The sequence below is a fragment of the Falco biarmicus genome, chromosome 14, assembly GCF_023638135.1.
Source record: "Falco biarmicus isolate bFalBia1 chromosome 14, bFalBia1.pri, whole genome shotgun sequence".
NCBI lineage: Eukaryota > Metazoa > Chordata > Aves > Falconiformes > Falconidae > Falco > Falco biarmicus.
This window is the reverse complement of record NC_079301.1, coordinates 1,686,253-1,703,172: the sequence shown is the minus strand read 5'-3', so window position 1 is coordinate 1,703,172 and position 16,920 is coordinate 1,686,253. Positions and strand designations below refer to the sequence as shown.

Sequence of the window (16,920 nt, the reverse complement as noted above, 5' to 3'; positions counted from 1 at the left end):
TCCTCCTGCCTGAGGTCTGCCTGGCAGGACACAGTTTTTCAAGCTGCCCCTTCTAATTACAGAGCTAATGTTCTCAACACAAGGAAAAAATAAACGGTTCTTTGGAAGGCATAATTACCCAGCGAGTCCCTAGTCACACCACAATAAGCCTTAAGCTGGAGACTACAGGAATAGTAGCTGTGGTTAGTCCCACTGCATGTGAAGAGGGGGAGTTCCCAGGGATTCCTCAGGCCGGGGGTTGGTCTCTCCCACTCCCCAGTTCTGCCAGGTGTCTCAATGCGGTAGGTTTTCAGCATAAAGTCAATGTCTAGGGATCAGCCTCAGCTTCTGGAGGGTTCTTACATTTACACTTCCAGACATGAAACATAACCATGTGCTTTCCATTTATACAGGTAGTAAAACCTACCGCTGTGGTGTATTGCATTTAACGCACATGTGTAGAACATCTGGCCGTGCACATCCAGAAGGCCTGTCTGGCACTTCCCAGGAGCTCCAGCACATTACATGTACATCCAGTCTTCCTGGAAGGTGTTAGAGCTTCTGCATGTCACCCTACAGCACACGGGTGCTGCTCCAGCCAGCCAGAAGCATGCCTGGAAATTCCTTACTCCACCATACAGCACATGCACGGTGGTCACAGCTGACCCATATGCAAGCTGAGAAAGTCCTCAAAATCTGTATGGCCCCAGTTCTGGGCTGGTGGGAGGATGCTCCTGGAAAAGCCCAGTTGAGTGGCAGCCCCAGGATGGCTTCTGATCCGGAGAGGAGGCTGTTCTGCAGCTCCCTCCCTGCTTTAACTCGCTGTCCGATGGACCTTGCAGACAGTGTGCCCAGGGAAGCACAAAGGGAAGATGCTGCTCTTCAGTGATTCAACCAGGCAGCCATGGCACCTTCTCTGCACTGGCAGAAAAGCGATTCAAAAAGTGCACCGTGAGCAGCCTCCAGGATGCTGCCCATGCTGAACATGGATGAGTTTAAGCAAGCAAGAGGGAGAAATACAGGCTGGTGAAGGGAGGTTTGGCTGCTCAGAAGTGCCACCCCACCCCTCCAGGCCCCTGCAGACATGATGGAGATATCACAAACCTGCAGTATCTGGGATTTTCCCACTCTGATTAAGCAACTGCTCAAATACAGGGTTGAAATACAGGGTTCAGAGGTGGAAGGGATGCCAGCCTGCCCAGCCTAGGAGAAGGGATGGAGGTTTGCTTCCCCTCTGAACCTCACACAGCCATTGCCACAGCTGTCCTTTAAGCTGTGCCCAAGGGCCCTCAGTCTGCAGCCTGGTTCCCCCTCTGGTCTTATGGCTGTTACTCACCTATGTTGATTTGTCCCTTGGCTGAAGATCCCCATAAGGACAATCCCTATTATTATTTGTCATCTTTAGGGCATCACAATATTGCTGAACACCCCGGAAATAAAGGAGAACAGAGATGCAAGGGTTTTTCCTTAAATACAAGCATTTACTCATGTTTGTGTCTTGCGGTGTGACAGTGTAGGCACCAACCATCCCAAAGGTCAAAGCAACATCCCCCGAATATTTACAGCAGTACAGATGCTGATCAACAGTTGAGTGCCCAGACAGTGGTCCCATCCCTTGCCCTCTCCTTGTTCTGGCTCAGCTTTCTTTGTAAAGAGCACAAGCAAAAAGCAGGTGGAGGTCCTGACCCACAGTCCAGTCCGAGCTGTAATGCAGGGCTGAAGGGAAGAAATATCCCAACATGTTCTTGAACACAGAGTCATTCTTCCTCCAAAATGTTTACTTGATTACCAACAGTCTGTTGTCCTTGCTCAGATTATCCTCCTGGAATAAGTTATGTGTCATCCCTCAATGAATAAAGAAATAAAAGGCAAAAAACCCCCACCAAACCCTGGTGCTTTAGCAGCAAAGTCAAGAGTCCATGAAAATCACTCGCCTTTCTCCAGACTTCATTGTCTGCACAAGTCTAACCAGCAGGAGATGATCACATTCATACCAGCGTTACTCTTTTCAAACCCAAATTAAAAGTCAGGCGGTAAGAGAGAGGAGGCTTTCAAAACAAACCCTTTGCCTGGTTCTCGCCACATTTCATGTGGAGGGATGGTTTTCTTCTCTAGGCAAGCCATTTTCAGAGCCATGTCTCCCATGTCAATTCACAGCACCAGAAAGTGAAAGACTTTTGCCATGGCCATGGAGAATTCAGCTCTGGGGAGCCTCATTCCCAGAGAGGCAGATAAACAAAAAGCCACAAGACATTGGGAGAAATGGCTAATGACAGGAAAGTCAAAGAGGTAGATCCATCACATTAGCAGTGAGCCTGGCGAGGGCTTGTGAAGCAGAGGGTAATGACAGCAGCCTACCACAGTCTGGAGGGGACCGATTGTGAAAGTGGGGCAAAAGAAACACGTGAGGAAGTGTCTGAAGGGCTGAAAAGCCACAGCTGTTACAGAGATGTTCTTGGTTTCAGGGACACTGCTACCAGCCTTGTCCAGGTTTATTCAGGTCCTGAAGGGCTATCTGCCCAAGCTGGGGATGTTTGGGGTGGAAGCAAGGGTGCAGAGGTTAGAGGTAAGCCTTCCTGCACCAATTTCTTTGGCAGTGTTGCACTGACTGGTGCTAGAAGCCACCGGAGGGTGATATCAGGGTCCAAGTTTTCCCATCTTTTTAAGTCAGGGGGTGCTTGTGCTAGTCTGGTCTGGGGGATGGGTCTCTGTGTTCCCCTGGCACCTTCCCGCTAGCTTTTCTGTCCAAGCAGGGTTAGAGAGAGAAAATGCATCCAGCCAGATGGATCTCCTCAATCCCTGGGGCCAAGTGCAGTGTTTATTCCCTCCAGATCCATAGCCTGATGCTGACTGCCTTGCTCTGGGTCTCGGTCCCTAGGAGACCCTTCCAGTCCAGCAGATCTCACAACCCTGGTAAATCCAGGTGTGAGCCCAGATTACACCACCTCCCACTCAGAGCATTGTCACATAACTGTCACCTCCCCACAATGGTCCCTCCTGCCAGCCTGACCCTTTGCACCCTTCAACTAATTACAGTGCTTTCCGATTTCCTGCAGGAGACAAACGGAGCCCAAGGTCCTCGCTACTGATTGACCCCTCCGGTCCTTCCCCAGCTCTTCCCGGTTGGGCTCGCAGTCAAGATGTGAGGAGGGAGAGTAGAGGACTCTGCATATTCAGCACTTGACCCTGCCTTTTCCGAGGCAGAAATTCAAATGGAACCTCTCTAGGAGGGGATCACGACATCTCCCCAGGGCATTCCTAGCTATTGTGGCTCCTCTCCTCTACCCCAGGCTATGTGTGTTTGTAGTTACCAAATGCAAATCACATTTCCCACCCTCCTGGCTGAATCTCTCACTCCACAAGATCCTTCCCCTGTTTTGTCTTTTTTTTTTTTTTTTTTTTTTTCCTCACCAGCTAGTTTTGCAATGCTCTGCAGAGTTCACAGCCCTTCCTGGTTTCACCTCCCTCTGATCTGGTGATGCACTGCAAGGTGGCTGTAGGGAAGGTATTTAAGCAATCCTCCTAATTAAGTACCTGCATCACATCTGGGCTCAGCCTGGCTCTGGACACAGCAACTGCAGCTATTTTGCAGCCTGGCCCCTGAAGACTCCCTTTTCCGAGGAATGCCAGTGACTAACCCCCTAATTGCATTTTAAAAGAAAAACTTGAGATAGCTTTTTGGCCTTTGGCAGTTGTGATGGAAGCCTCGCAGCTGTGGCTTTACTGTCACTCTGGGAAGGCTAGATGTCAGCAGCCAGATCAAGTCAATAGCACATTAACAACTGATAATGATAGTTAACTCACTTGGTTAACTATGTGAGCATATGCTTCACCCCTGAGCGTTTCAACTTCCAGCTCCCAGGCTTGTCTCAAGCCACCTTTGACTCTTGGCTCTTATTCATTGTTAACAGAGAAACCTGGAGCACATTAAGTGGAGGGGACCGTTTACAATAAAAGCTCATGACTTGATTCCGTGACCCAGCAGAGGCTATTAAAAATGATTGAATGAATATGGAAATGAGTAATTGTACAGCTGGACTCGGGGCTGAAGGCGGCCAACTCCATTCAATGCAAACCACAAATAAACCAAGGCGCACGCAAAGCCACCAGAGTCTCTAGGTCATGGTGTGAGCTGCAGGAAATTGCTCTAGGATTTCCATCATGTTTACCTGTCCTCTTTGTGCCATGGTTTCTTCTCAGTGCCTTCTCATCCTTCCTCTTGAAAGACTGCACGAACATGAATCTCTTATCCCATGCAAGCGCTTTGCCAGATTCTGCGCTAGGGGAAATGGGGGGCCATGAGAGCCCCCTTCCCTGGCTCCCAGCTCCTTGCTGTTCACACATGCACGCTTGGCTAGTCCAGCCTGCATTCAAAAGGAACAGAAATAATCCTGGACTGCCTCTGTTTCCAGCCTGAATCCCAGGAAGCCAGATTCCTTGCTGGCTGGTCAGAGACCTGAGGAAGCAGGGGATAGAAACCTTCCTTATGTGCACGGCACCTGAGGCTGACAGATTATCTGTAATTAAAGGCAAACCTGGGCCAATGAGCAGCAGAAAGAGTTAAACCCGAACCGGTCCCCTGCTGCTGCCCGTGAGGGTATGGATACTGGGCTTTATGCTCTCCTTACAGCCTTGCTTCCTCTGTGGCCAGCTGAGAAAGACATGAGGGAAAGGGGTTGTCCTAGGAAACACGCCACAGAGAGGTATGATATAATACATTTATTTTTAAAATGTACACCAGAATCCCACTTACATGAAGTGTAGAGACTAAAGGTTCATTCTTATTTCCCTAGGGTCCTGGAGTTGTGTCCTCCCTCCCAGCCAGAGTCCCAGCACATCTGGTATTAAGGGGGTGGAAGGACTGGGCTGAAGACCTTAGTGGTCTGGAAGAAGGGGCAGGAAGGACAAGCCATGGGTATGCCACAAGTTGAGCGAGCACCCACCTCCAACACTAGCCCAGAGGGCAGAAGCTACTCTGCTGCCATGGCTGCTTTGTTAATACAAGGCTTCTAGGTGCAGTTTTGCCATGCTGCCCTGTGTTGGCAGCCTCCGGGCCCGCTCCTGTCCCTAGGTCTGTCTGCTGTCGTGGACCGTCACTGAGAGCAGCAGCAATCTCCATACAGGTCATGGGGAGGATTGATGATTCTGTCTCCTGCAGCAATAACTGCTTCTGCCTGTGTCCAAGCTTGGGTTTCATTTCAGATGTTGCAAAGGGTGCTGGACCAGTATTTGCCCCTGAGGAGTTGGGTGAGCCCACAGCAGAAACCTGTCCCCAGGGCAGCTGCCCATGACCTCCTCACCCAAAGCAGCTTTCTTTCCCTGCGGCCTTCTCCCAACAGACAAGTCTCTACCCCCCTTCCCATCCATCACTCCTGGCGTTCAGGCCACTGTCAGAAACCTCCTGCAAAGAGACAATGGCAGCCCAGGGTCCCCATTCACCCCTGGAAAAAAGGGGCTGTACTGCATGCGGAGTGATAGATGGTTTGTCCCCAGCTGGAGACAGAGGGCTGGACACTCCCCGCCAGCTGCAGGAGGGCAGCCCTTTGTCCTGCTCTGGAGAGATGGAGCAGAGGTCGGCCTCCGGTCTTAGGCTTCCCGGCATCTCTCAGTTTGAGGTCTTCTGTGGTAATGCGAGCGTCCAGGCTTCCCGCATAGCCCCCTTCTTGCCGGAGGTCGGCGCATCCCTTGCGATGATGTTCTGTCTCCAGCTGTGCCCCAGAGGATACCAGCGCAAGAGTCCTCCCACCTGCCGTGACGCCTCTGGCATTATTTACAGACGTATCTCTCCACCTTCCGCTGACACTTCTTGCACATCACGTAGCAGCACCAGTGATACTTGCAGTGACACCTCTCCACCACCTCCTCCGTGTAGGTGTTGTAGCCACGGCCACAGCACATCAGGTTGCAACTGTCACTGCCCACGGAGGTCTTGTTGCACTGCCTGTCAGGAGGAGGATGCACAAGCGGGAGCTGAGGGCATGTACCTGCCCACCCATGGCGGTGACGCTGACCACAGCTCTCTGCCCTGACCTCCTCCCAGAGCTGACTTGCCCATAGCAGAGGGCAGCGAGATGCACGGGTCTGCTTGCAGACTGGCGTGGATGTCAGCTGGTGTTATTACGGCAGCGTGTGAGCGGCTGAGGTTGGGCACACTCAGTCTGTATCACACTGGGGAAAGGAACCTCCCGGGGAGAAGGAGGGGTGGATGGCTAGGACCAGGAACTGCTACTGCTAGATCTAACAGGGATTGCACGTCACAGCCCTGAGGCAGCCCTGGCTCAGCATTCAGAGGAGGCTTCCCCATCCTTCTAAAAACTCCCTGCCTGCCCTGCAGTCGCTCCAGAAAGGAGACATCTGGGAAGCACCACAGCCTCCAAGGTCTGCTGAACCGTTCTGGTTACCGGCAGACAGCACCCTAAGGCTTGCAGGGAGAGGCGGTATTTCCCTTTCTGACTCCTCACTGGATGGACCTGTCCTGGAGAGTGGAGCTGAGGGACTCTCGGTAAGGGCTTTCCCCTGCCTTTACACCTGCATGGCATCTGCCTTCCTGCCCTCCTTGGGGCTTTAAGAAGCAAAGATTTCACAGGAGTGCCTGTGGTGTCCCATCTGACGGGGGACTGCCCATCCACACCAGCACGCTTTCAGATCCAGTGGTACAAACACTCATGAAAACAGAGGCTGAGTTACAGCGTATTAAGTGCAGTTTCTTACCTATCATGTGTCCCCAGAGACCCCAGGTGGAGATTCAGTGTGCAGTAGTCGGGAGAGCTGATGAGATAAACTAGATCCGTCTCTTTCACTGGCCTGACATCCATTCCTTTGGGTATCAGCTGCTTCCTGGGCCCTATGAGCCGGTGGGTCACCCTGACGGCTGCCAGGTACTTGGACTTGAGGTCAGAGGCAATTTCATCTAGGTTTGGCAGTCCCTTCCAGCAGGTCTTCACCGAACAGGAGCCTGAAACACCATGGCATTTACACTTGGTATCTAGGGAGTCACTCAGCACCTGCAGAGGACAGGAAAACAGATGAATTTGCTTCTGCTTTCTCCTGGTATCCACCCTACAGATCGATTTGCAAGAGCATCCATGGGAAGTTTCAAGAGATGAAAGAGCTCAGCTGCTTACTGCCACCTTTAAATGAATATAATGGGGCAATCGAGGACTCAGCCCTGCTTCATTCCCCTTATGATAAGAACCTGATACTTGGGGAACTCCCTGCTGGAGCTTGCAGTGGGGCTGGCGGCCTCTCCAGCCAACAGAGTGCAGAATGGCCACATCCTCACCTGGGGAAGTGAGTGCATGAAAGCACAAAAAGCACACACCCCCCCACTACTCTGCAGGGCTGGGGTGCCCAGCTGGAGAGGGTCAGGATGGGCCCCTGCTTCCCATCAGAGGGGCAGAAAGAAGTGCTGGAAGCGCTGGTGTGAAGTGATAAATATCTTGTGCTTGTTGTGGAAAGGGTGCAGGGATGTTTGGGAGGTGGGTAGCAGTGGGGGATGCCTCTGCAAACACATGTAACTCCATTTTAACCGTTTAGTTGCCTCCTGACCTTAAGCACAGCATCCCAGTAGCCTGGCCAGAGCCTACCCCCTCACATTAGGCACCTCTGCCCCCCAGGCTGCTGTAGGTGTGCTGGGCACCAGCAGTCCCTGGTGGGCACCATACCCACCTGCCTGCCCACCACGTTGTTATGCAGATTCATGGCCTTGAGCGCTTGTGTCCCCAACTTGCTGGATTTTAAAGGACTGTCAGCAAAAGCGGAGCCAAGCTGGAGGCCGTAGTGCAGGTTGTCCCCACAGCCACCCCACCTGAAGTCCAGCCCGGGGACCTCGGAGGGGACAGAGCCGCAGGAGCAGAGAGGGAGCTCTCCTGAGCTGCAGGCTTGGGCGATGGAGTGTGTGACGGCAGCGGCAGCCAGGGCGTAGACAAAGGCGGATTCCCTGGTTCCTGGGAAGAAGAGGGGGAGATGTCCTTCCTCCCTGCCCGGCCAAACACTCCTCTCAAAGATCTCACAATGTAAATGAGGGGTTTTTTTCTTGCGGCAGGATAAAACCAAGGCCCAGTGTTTTTCTTGCATATATTTTTAGCCTGTGCCACCCATTATGTTATACTGTCAGTATACAGCCTGTGTCCCCACCACTTCCCCCCCCCCCCCCCCCAGCCTTTTTTCGAGCCTCTAGCAGCTGTTTTTGTTTGAAATGACAGTTACTGCAGGTTTAACACTGCTAGGCTTTCCGGATCAGGACTAATGCTTTGATGTGTACTGCTAATTCCAGTGTAATGGCAGCAGGTTTTCCCCAAAATATATACCTAAGGCAAAGTTAACGCCCATCAGCTGAACAGCAGGACTGCACGTTAAAAGCGCTGCCAGGCGGCCTGGAAAGCTGTGTGGGGCAGAAAGAGGAGCATGAACACAGCAGACAAAGCATCCTTTACCTTTCAGCAGGTCAGGGCCGAAGCTGGGGGCATGCTGGATGGAGGAGCAGTTCCACCTCATGTCTGCGAAGGTCTTCTGGCAGACGCTCTTGGTCCGGCGGGCAGCCCGGACGATGCTGTGCATGACCTCCAGGTTCCTGCGGCACATCTGGAACTGGTCGGGCACCAGCCCAGCCAGCAGCCGGCAGTGGTGGCTTTCATTCCAGGCGACCCCGCTACTGCTCTCCGTCAGCCCGCTGTGGGGAGAGGGTGGGTGTCAGCAGGGTGGGGGGAGCACGGGCATCCCTCTGGGGACCCAACCGGGGAGAGGGAGCCGCCGAGGGGGGCACCGGGGGAGGTGGGGCGCATCCCACTACTCACAGCCACTGGATGGCCGTGGAGAGCCCCAGATGGCAGAGCAGCACGGCAGCGGCCGTGGGGTGACCCATGACCCGGGCTGGGCCCCGGGCCGGGACCAGGACCAGGGCTGGGGCTGCTCTGCGCTGCCGCCCCCTTTTATAGCCGCGGGCGGTCCTGTCCTGTCCTCCCCCCCCCCCCCACTTCCCCCCCCCCCCCCGGGGAGGGGAACAAAGGCAGTTTCGGTGCCATTCACAGCGGGTTAGGGCAGTGGGGGGGTGGAGGGAGGTACAGCTGTTAGCAGCAGCGACCATCCCTGAAACAGCACCTGGGAACTGATGAAGAGATGACCGGCTGAAGGGTGGGGAGCTGCGGGGCATCAGGTCTGGCACGTCACCCCACTAAGTGCTTGGATGCTGCATACCCCTTCACGCCCTGGCAAGGAAGGCGTAGAGACCAGAGCCATGGCATTCTCCACCTCTGGCATCTTCAGGAGAGCTGTCGGATCACAAAGCGGGTACATGTGTCTTTGCTCAGGATGTAAAAACATGCCTGTAACTGGCTGGCAGGAATCGGAAAGAGAGGGGGACATTAGTAAAGGACAGAAGGGGTTGACATAGGCTGGTAGTAATTTCTGGCTTTTTACTTATTTTCTTTGCAAGAAGCTTTGAACAACACATTTTCTCTGACCCAGAAAGAGTGAAAGTCTCAGCTGCCTGCCTCCTCTTGTCTCCAGAGCCCCATGAGAACAGCCAGGATGCTGCAATAACCAAAACTCCAGATGTATATGTGTCAATCAAGGGTGTGGGCACTGGTGTCTTCAGCCTGGAGAGGACCCAGCCAAAGGCTGTGCTGGGACTGAACCTGATTGAATGTGAGGAAATCCTGCCCCTAGACACAACTTCACAGCTTCAGCCCCAGCCCCTTTTCTTACAGACAAACCATTTTACTGCCCCATCCTCAGCTGGGGCATTGGCATCTGCTAGCAGGTTTCGTAACTGCGGAGGAAGAGGGTGAGCAGAAAGGGGACATGTAGAAGGGCTCTCAGCACGTAGCCCACAAGCTCATTCCAAAGCAATTGGGTTAAAGCAACCTCTCCCTGCTGCAGGAAGGTGCTGGGCTGCAGTGCAGGGACTCCCTCTGCCGCACCCTGTTCTACAGCCCTGCCCATGCAAACTTGAGAAACAGCCCTAAAACTGAACGCGCCCATTAGCAGACATGTGGTCAGAGCAGGATCTAACTCAGCGTGGGGCTGTCTTTAGCTTGTCAGCGCTTCAAACCCCAGTCTGTAGTTGGCATTGGGCTGTCTGTTGCCTTCAGTACCCCAAAGTGCATAGGGGCAGGAGGGACAGCTAAAGGGCTTCGCTTTACCTCTGTTGCTGGGCTTTCTGCGTCAGGACTAACGCTTTGATGGGTACCGCTAATTCCAGGCTCCTGAAAGCAGCATAACCAGCTTCCACAGCAATTTGCCTCTCCAGGCCAAGAAAAGGAGCTTAAAGTCCACTGGCTGTCTCACAGACAGCCCAAAGGGGAGTTTGCCCAGTGCTGTGGGCAAGCTGATGTGTGCATGTCCATGGGCCAGCACTGGGCATGGGTGTCACCTGCTGAAGTGCCCTTGTCATTGCAGGGACCAGATTACAGCTGACAGAAATGATGCAGCCAGGAAAACGGCATCTGCCTGGACAGGAGCGAGTTTGGTGTGACATTTCCATGGCTTGCACATGCTTGTCACAAGGTGTGCTTTTCTGAATCTTTCCCCTCCCTGAGCAGAAAAGCACAAGTGCAGCCTTGCTGCTGTGAAGACCTTCAGGGACCAGGTAGGCTGATATTTTCCCACTGTGGGAGGTGACATTTGAGAGACAAGTCCAGCTGACACCAGCTTCTTTTGGTAACAGCCACAAGTTGAAGACCTCTACTTTGGGCTTTCACTTTCTCCCTCGCTGTGCAACTTCCCTTCTCACTGGCAGGTGCTTTCCCTTTAAAGGGCAAAACTGGGTGGCTGGTTAGCAGCCCCTCATGACCTCCCTTTGACTTGCTATCATGTGCACTAAAACTAGGACACGCAGCTTGAATTGATGACCTTCCCACACTACTCCCGTGGGATGAAAAGGCCACAAGGTGCATTGTGCCAGAGCAATGGCCCATGAGGAAGGGTCCTGCTGGGAAAGCACCGAGGTCACTCCCAAATCCCAAGCAGAGTTACAAGGGGCTTAATTAAAGGGCAGAGAGAAAAGCAAAGAGACGCTGTGTTCAGTCCCTGGAATTGGCTGGCTCTGATCCCATTAATCTTCTTCTCCCTCATGCCTGTGGGCTGACACCAAAAGGCTCCAAAGTTACAGCAAGCTCTTGTCAGCTGAGGAATGATTTTTCAGCAGGAAGAGGAAAGGTACAGGATAAAAGCAAATTTAATTTGCTGAGCTGCTTGTCGGGGCGCACAGCTTGGATGTCTCTGCAGGGGGCATGTGGAGGCCAGCAACCACCATCCACGGATTTCTGCTTTGGAGTGGCTTCAGCAGGAAGCCTGTCCCGCTCTGGACGTCCCACTGGCTGCTATGCCACTGGCTGAACATTGGCACTGTTGGGCTGGGACTCGCTGGTCTGGGGCAACAGGGGCCTTTTCTCACTGCAATTGGTACTTAGAAAATTGACCCAAGTATTTCAGGGTGTGAAATGCTTTCCCGGCTGCAGAAAGCAGAGTCTCTGTTGGAGAGGACAAGGGATAAGCCAAGTCTATATTCCCTAAACACTAAATCCTGCGTTTTGGTTTCAGTCCCCAAAATGAGGGCAAAGCTGGTTAGAATAACAAGAGCCTGCCTGTTTTTATGGGATAAGGTAGCAAGGAGCATGCCCAGTCCTATAGCACGTGCTGCTCCCAACCACTGCAGACCAAGCAGCAAGTACAACAGAGTCCTCCAGCACCTGTGGGACATCAGGGCAGGTCCTGCCCGACTGCTGCCCTCTCCAGCCCTGAATACTGCCCCGTGAAGGAAGATGTAAGGGCAAGTCAGACCCTAGCTAGCACAGTTTGTGCTCCCCAGGGAGCTCCCCAGGGAGGCCGAGCGCAGGCATCTGGGCAGATTTCATCCATCTACAGGGCATCCACCCTGGGGAGCCCTTAGAGCATCTTCCACTTTCTAGGCTTCCTTATGGTCCCAGACGCGGCTCAAGCACCCTGACCGTTTCCAGAATACAATTTACTTTTTTTTATGTCACCATTAAGTGATCCCCATGAAATGACTCTCTCTTGGAGAACTCACTTGGCCTCAGAGTACCCGTGACAAAACCCACAAACGGGTTTGAGGCACAAGTGCGTGCAAAGGGTTAGAGCTGCATCGTGCGGTACAGAAAGAGCCAGGCAGAGCTGACTGTGAAGGGTTTCACCACTGCTCAGCTCACGTCCCGTATGGTTTGCTGGAAAGACCCACTGCCCACCCCAGTCCCTGAGCTTTGAGACAACCTCAGTGCACCCCCCAAGGGCCAGAACTGACCAGCACTGTAGGACAGGAGACCATTTCCTCAGTTATCTGCAAGTCCCCGTATCTTCAGCCTGACTCAGCTGCTCCGTCATCAGCCCAAAGTCTCCTCCAGCACCCCAGCTATTTAAGAAAGCCGCTGTTTGTTTTGCTCCAGTGGTACCTGAGTCCTGCCGTCCTGTGTAAGATCAAACTCTCTCCAGCCTCCACCCCAGGTGGCATGTGGCAGAGACAAACCTGATCTCTGAACCTGGTCTGCTTCTACCAAGGGCTCTCTCGTAAGAGATAGTCCTTGTTAAGTCCCTGGCATGATGGATTTTGCTTATACACATCACAGATCCCAAGGGTGGAGGAAGAAAAGCCCCACGAAGCAGCACCTGCTGTTGGGGCCAGATGCTGGTGCGGTGTGGGACGGGGTGACAGCACCCTGGGGTGCCTGGGGCTCTGCCACGTGACTGGCAGCTTGGTGCTGCGAGACTCCTGAGGGCCTGGCGTAAAGCTGGGCTCCTTCGCCGTGAAGTTACTCATTGTCTTTGGTGAAAGACCCAAGTGAGACTGGTCTCACCACAGTGACATAGTTCAGCTCTCACCTTCCCTGAGCCGGTTGAGTCCTGCTGGCACTCACTGTGCTGTGGAAGTCCCTGGTATTTCTTTGACATCCCACCTTCCCGATCATGGCTTTTGCAGATCCTTCTCTTACCTCGACACAAAATCAGATACGGTGTCCGCACTTCTCCCTTGTGCTAGCCTAAGCGCTCCTTTCAATTAACCCTGAGGATTTTGATGTTATGAAATATTCTCTGTAAGTTCCCCTTTCAGCCTTGGGGAGTGGGGAAATGCCTTGGGCCCTGAGGGGGACATTGCGGGGAAATCTGAACAGCTTCTGAAGGGATTAGGAATTTTCTGACCAGGAAAAGCTGCCTTTGTCAGTGTTGGGAGGTGTCTGGGTACTTTTTTGGGCATCATGTGCTCAGTGGGCAGAGGGAGGGCAGCGAAGGCAGGAATTGCCAAGCAAAAGCAATCCCGTGCACTGGGCACATCTAACCAGACACCTCCTTCTTCAGACTTCAGCCAGAAGGATGCAGGACCTCCAGTGGCTTCCAGTCCTTCCCAGTTACAGTCACTGTGCCCTGGACTCCTCTGTGGCAGGTGTCCTGCATCCAGCCTGCCAGGACGAGCTGCTTTGCTGGTTGTTGCTCCAAAGTGTCCCAGCGCCACATCTCTGCTGAGGGATGAGGAGGTCTCGGTGGGACTGCAGGGTCTGTCGGAGATGCTAATCCTTCTGGGGTGATTTCTAACGTTATCTCATCAGCTGCCCACACGGCCCAAGAAAAAGTGACCATCAGCACAACTAGACCCAGCAACAGAGGATTTCAGACAAGAGGGTCAGGAGGGTCAGCAATCCCCTAATCTCTCCTGAGACACAAAGGTGGGCAAAGTGCAAGCCCACCTCTGTGCAGGTGGAGGGGGAGGAAGGTCTGGGCTTGCTACCTAGGCAAAGCTGCTTTCCAGCTGGGTGGCCCCAGCATACACTGGTTCCTGGCCCTGGTCCTCCCCAGAGCCCCCCACCGTGGAACACCCTCTTCCCTGCTGGCCATGGTGCAGTGGCACGCACAGCCCCAGCACCCACTGCGGCTGGTACAGGCTGAGCTTCAGGAGACGGACAGCAGGGATGCCCGACCGCCCGGGTGGGACGTGGAGCGTTGCCCTGCCATTGCCCAAGCTGCTCGGTCCAAAGGCTGGTCTGAGTGGGCTTAGAGCTTCCAGACCAGAATGGACCCATCCCTTGCACAAGGGGCTGACCGGGTCTCTGCTCTGTGCAGTGTGAGGCCCAGAAAGGAGAGGGGATATTGCCACCTTCTGGCCAGTGGTTTTGCTTTTAAGGGCCACCACCACCCCTTCGGGTCCCTGGAGAACCTGCTTTCACCATGCTCCTGCCTGCCGCGTTGGTGCTGGCAAGTCTCACAGGCACTTTCCCCCCTACTAACCATATTGCTTTCAGGAAGGCTCCTCAAGATGTGGATGGCGTCTTATTCTGGGACCTGGAGGACCTCAGATGGGTTGCCACAGCCAGTTCATACTGGGGTTGGATGGCAGATGGGAAAGCAAGAGCATCTGGGTTCCAAGGGGTTCAGGGGGAGCTGTGGACAAGGGTCAGGAAAAGCTGCCGGAGAGCAGGAATGCAGAGAGGAGGTGTGCGAGGGCGGTCTGGCAGGTGGAGGCATCTTGCAGGTGCTGGGAGCTGTGACCAGAGAGGCTACGCGCCACCCTGTCCCATTCCTTGGGATGCAAGGTCCCTGTGGGAGCGGGGCCAGGGCATGGCAAGCCAGTGCCAGTGTAGGGAACGGTGTCCAGTGATTTCTGAGGTCAGCCTCCTGCTCAAGCCTGCTGCCTCTTATGAAAGGTGATTTTTACCAACGCCTCTTCACAGAAAATTTTTGCAATGACTAAGTAGTAGGACACACACAAAAAAGGCTTCCTTTTAAAGCAAAAGTAGTCCTACATTTGATGTCAATTCCTCCTCTTAGCTCCATCCGTGGAGCAACTCTAGGGTAAGTGCTAAAAATACTCCTTCCCCTTCCATGTCAGGCTCTCTCTTGGGGAAGGAGGAGAGCAGGAGGGGATTCCCAGCCCGGGAGAAAGGCTTCCCTTCCCCAGCCTGCTCGTGATGGAGAGCCACTGTGGGGAGAAAGTGCTGGGGCTTCACCTGCAGGTGCTAAGCAGAGGGAAAGACCAGTGGGGAGCAGGGAGGAACACTGGAAAATGTCACCCCCGCACCTGCCTGCTTGGTGCTGGCTGCCCTGGGGGCACAGCCAGGAGGGGAAGGCTCAAGGAGGAGCTCACAGGTGGGCAAGGAGAAGACCTGTTGCTGGGTCGGGGCTTGCCTGCGAACAGAGCTTGCTCCTGGGATTAAGCTAATTAGTGGAAGAACATCAAATAGTTGTCCTGGATGGCCAAAGGTTCATGTCCTCCACCCCTGGGACTCGGACAGGGGCCAAAGCAAATGCCCATGAATGGTTTGTGACCTGCATAAGCACATGGGGACCCCTCCCCATGCACCATCCCAGCTTGCAATGGCTTTTGTCTTCCAGGCTCAGGAGAGGCAGCTTTGTATGAGGACCTTCCAAGAGTTCCCCTGCCATCAAAGTGCCCCACGTCCCCTCAAGCCCCTGGTGACTCCCCTCAAGCTCCCCAGCCCACGCTCACCTACCGAGCAACCGCATGAAGAGCCACATCCTTTGGCCTGGGAGGCTGTGAAAGCACCTGGTTATGATGACAGCACCAGGTTGTGGTGACGCAGGTGGTGATGGCACACTGTCATGTAGCACTGACGTCTTGGCAAGGAGACAGGTTGTGCTCCCTGGCCAGCTCTTGCCACATCCCACAGGTTGTGGATGAGATCCCTGCTGCAGGGGGGTGCCAGGGAGCATCCCATCCCCTCCGGAGGCTGGGGATGCTGGTGAGGGTCTCCCTGGGTGGTAGGAGACTGTCTTGCTGCAGAGAGCTGCTTTCCTTTAGCGAAACCGTCCTCCTTCCTCTTTCTGATGTAGTGTGGAGTCTGTGACCTCACCACAGGATGGATACTGAGAAGCTGGATACTGGGGTGGTGGGGACCAGCTCCTGCCAGCCTATCTCCTCCAGAACCGCTTACACACGATGCTTCATCTGGCCCCGTGGCCTTCCAGTGCCCCAAAGCTGCAACCAGGGATGGTGGGGCTGCACCTGCCTGGGGGTTCCAACTGTAAGGAGACAGAGCACCTGGTGACATCTCGTGTGCTAATGTGGCAGTGACCCATTGCGGGCAGCACACACCAAGGCAGCTCAGAGCAAGCTCTGCAGCACATCCTGTCCCCAGGGCCTGGGGACAGCTGGGTTGGGGGATCCAGCTGCAGAACATGTGTCAGCATCTGCGCTCCCCCCACAAACCTCAGGACAACCCAGGCAAGGATGCTGCAGAAGGCAGTACAGGACTTTGCAAGGCAGAGGAGGTGCTGGGGGCTGCGTTCCCCATCTGCCCCCTGCCAGAGTCTCCTCTGGCTGAAGGTCTGTGTGCTGGAGAGCCAGTGGCAGGTCCCAGCCTGGCTGGAGCCCCACCAGAGAGGAAGAAAGTGTCATGAATAACACGCCCGACCTCACTAACTAGGCTAGAAATAGCTGCCAGGGGAGTTTTGTTGAGTCACGCAGAAGAGGCTGTGACAGTGAGTGATAATGGAAAGCAGTGGCGGCACAGCCCTACGAATGGGAGGGACACATGGGCTCATGTCCTGGAGGTGACACATGGGGATGAGCCACTGCCACCAGCCTACTGTCCCATCCCAAAGCCACAGAGCAAAGCTGCGTTAGCTGAAAGCACGTAAAAGGCATCCTGCCGCAGGGAGCCAGGCTATGGTAAGAGGACACTGGTTTATGAGATCAGCTGCATTTGGGAACACGTTGCAGCAACATCAGCAAAAAATAAAAGATGCGATACCTTCGTGATGCCTCCAGCAGCCATTCTGCTGCTGTCTGCGTGGAAGTGGATGTACCTGAGCTCTTTCATCAGGTGAAACCCGGGGCAGGAGCTGCTGGGCAGAGGGAGGAAAACGGCATTCTCTGCTGCAGCGGTTTCATGCCTTGCGATAGCCTAAAGGACGTTATGTTGCATTGTCTTGTCCCAGAGCTGGGGACATTTAGGCTGACCTGTGCTCCGTCCGAAC

At 54.1% G+C, this 16,920-nt stretch overlaps 1 protein-coding gene across 3 annotated transcripts; it reads right to left on the bottom strand.

Moving 5' to 3' along the window:
- Positions 1–1,459: 1,459 nt before the first annotated feature.
- LOC130158868 (protein Wnt-11b-like) lies at positions 1,460–16,341 on the bottom strand. 3 transcript variants are annotated; one of them, XR_008825514.1, is made up of 6 exons: positions 8,775–8,900; positions 8,415–8,650; positions 7,648–7,925; positions 6,691–6,983; positions 4,733–5,920; positions 1,460–4,630 (listed from the first exon to the last, which is right to left on the bottom strand). XR_008825514.1 is itself a non-coding variant. In XM_056359962.1 (6 exons), exons 3-6 carry the CDS (start codon positions 8,560–8,562, stop codon positions 5,746–5,748), a joined length of 894 nt encoding a protein of 297 aa, XP_056215937.1. In that variant the 5' UTR covers positions 8,563–8,650; positions 9,079–9,312; positions 15,435–16,341; the 3' UTR covers positions 4,684–5,745. The 3 variants fall into 3 exon arrangements, 2 of the variants coding, with proteins under 2 accessions (XP_056215937.1, XP_056215936.1); XM_056359962.1 differs by lacking the exons at positions 1,460–4,630; positions 8,775–8,900 and adding exons at positions 9,079–9,312; positions 15,435–16,341 and having other exon boundaries at positions 4,684–5,920; XM_056359961.1 differs by lacking the exon at positions 1,460–4,630 and having other exon boundaries at positions 4,684–5,920.
- Positions 16,342–16,920: the final 579 nt, after the last annotated feature.

Excerpts from the sequence above, each read along its gene's own strand:
- LOC130158868 (XM_056359961.1), bottom strand. The coding sequence starts at position 8,842 with ATGGGTCACCCCACGGCCGCTGCCGTGCTGCTCTGCCATCTGGGGCTC. Across the intron at positions 7,926-8,414 it reads CGGCCCTGACCTGCTGAAAG|GAACCAGGGAATCCGCCTTT; the intron begins GTAAAGGATGCT and ends TCTTCTTCCCAG. Across the intron at positions 6,984-7,647 it reads ACAACGTGGTGGGCAGGCAG|GTGCTGAGTGACTCCCTAGA; the intron begins GTGGGTATGGTG and ends TGTCCTCTGCAG.